The sequence below is a fragment of the Buceros rhinoceros genome, unplaced genomic scaffold (assembly GCF_000710305.1).
Source record: "Buceros rhinoceros silvestris isolate BGI_N320 unplaced genomic scaffold, ASM71030v1 scaffold11108, whole genome shotgun sequence".
Lineage (NCBI taxonomy): Eukaryota > Metazoa > Chordata > Aves > Bucerotiformes > Bucerotidae > Buceros > Buceros rhinoceros.
The window spans coordinates 59,508-61,519 of NW_010428638.1; the positions used below are offsets into that span (position 1 = coordinate 59,508).

At 40.0% G+C, this 2,012-nt stretch overlaps 1 protein-coding gene across 1 annotated transcript in view; it reads right to left on the minus strand.

The window, feature by feature from the left end:
• The window catches only part of NIPAL2 (NIPA-like domain containing 2), a gene marked incomplete at its 5' end in the record, with an annotated part of 17,240 nt that extends 15,858 nt beyond the window's left edge, over nt 1–1,382 (minus strand). The window contains one exon of the mRNA XM_010142352.1: nt 1,261–1,382. Within this exon, the coding sequence (XP_010140654.1) occupies nt 1,261–1,382 (122 nt within the window). The remainder of the gene's footprint in view (nt 1–1,260) is intronic.
• Between the last annotated feature and the right edge of the window lie 630 nt (nt 1,383–2,012).

Genomic DNA, 2,012 nt, shown 5'->3' on the forward strand with positions numbered 1-2,012 from the left:
GGAAAGAGAGAGAGTCCTCCAGTTAGCACTGAACCCCTGTTCTGAACCTCCTCCTAAAGAAGTCCCTGTCACTCTGCTGGTTACATGGATTTGCTGAATCTCTTGCTGAGGCTGAAGCTGCCCTTACTGAGTACCCCAAAACTCCTGGGTATGCATTCAAAAGCCTCTCTATTGCCCGATTTTAATTGCATGTTGTGATTTTTGCAGCATGATCATTCATTTCTTCCATTGAGCTGTACCACCATTTTTCAAGAGCTTTTAAAATGCATAAAAAAATTGATCAAGAGGATCAACACTTTTTGTGGTAACATGCAATTTCTGCTTAATCAGTAGTCTCATGGATAGTTAGATGTATGTAAAGTCTGCAGGTTGACTGAAGGATTAAGGTCCTTAAACTGTCTATTCAATGGCTTTCTAACCGAGCTTCCTACTGAGAAAAACTTGGGAAGTAATAACTTAACCCAAGTGAGTCACTTTACTGGGAAAAAAAGTAACTGCTTCATAAACGCCTATATTGCATCTTTTACATTCAGCTGGAGAAACAAACTTCAAGCATTCCAGAGGAAAAGAGCAAGAGAAATTCCTCCTACTCATTCTGGTCTTGTTCCTGATGCTAATCAAATACATCATGGCATGGACATTTGAAGGACATTTGAAGTTTGTATACTGATATTTTAATCAAAATGGTATTTCTGTATTTGAATTCAAACTCAGGCTTGGATTAACCTGAGTGGCAGTAAGGCAGGCTGCCTCTCCACATCTCAACTCCATAAAAAGCTCCTTTCAGCCAGGCTTAACAACATTGGAACAAAACAGAGTGATATGAAAGTAAAAAGCAATACCAATAGCATACCTAACCTGGTTTTAAAAAGCACAAGTCCACCACATTCCAGAAGAGCACTGTAACCTAGGTGTACATGCAGACATGTACATGAACACATATATAAGGAACATAAGCAGTGCCAAAACTTAGGTTTCCCTCAAGCCCACCGAACCCCCAGATCTTCCCATTCTTGTTAAACCTGCACAGCTGTGACTTTCCCCTGGCATGTAGATTGAAAGATGTCTTTTGGTTCGGCATATTTTCAGTTTGGGGATGATGACCCAGAGACTTGCTCTCTCGTATGAAAATCACGGGATTGATCTTCAAGAGCAGTTTCTAATAATTCATGGTAATGTTTTTGGTAATTCATAATGCTGCAAAAAGCCCGATAATCCCAGTTTTTCTGATTGAGGGAGTAGTATGAACTGTATACTCACTGAATATACCAAAAAAGGCCAGCTCACTAAATAATTCTGTATTCGTCTTGCTGTGAGATCTTGGGGCACATTTGGAGCGAATGTTACCAACAAGTATGTCCCTGTTACTGTCAGTGTTCCTCCTTCAAAGAAAAGCACACATTATTTTGTTAATACAATATTAGGTAATCATGGTCATCCTTGCTCTGCAGCTGATTTGGAAATTGTTTCTAGAAGAAAATTTAAGTCCGTTTAATCAGATTTGGGCTTAAGTAATTGGGTGGCCTTGCATTTGTGGTCTTATCCAGCGTAATTTTTATTAAAGACTCAAAGGATTTTGGAAATATGAAAAAACCCTGTCAGTAAAGCCTTATGAAAGATGGTTCCAAGTCAGCAATGCATTTTCAAATATTCTCAATTTTAATACCAAGTGTATGACAAAGGGGAATCAATCCTTTGTGTTTCTCACAGGCACAAAGTCGGTTGCGTAAACTCATCCTAAGCTGAAAAGACAAGTTGCTTATGGAGGCAGACAGCTGGATCACTGACCAGTGAGTAAATAAACGTAACTCCCCAAAAGTCAGTGTGGCCACAGAGATCTGCACCAGCTATGGACCTGCCCTGCAAACATCAGGCAGGACATGTATGTTCCAGTCCAGTGCTTATGCGAAGCTGTCATGAAGCCAGTATTTTGGCTGCTCCCTCTTGTATTTGCAGACCTATGAACTGTTTTATAAAAGGGTGATTTGCAAAAGACTGTTCAGCCATTAGGG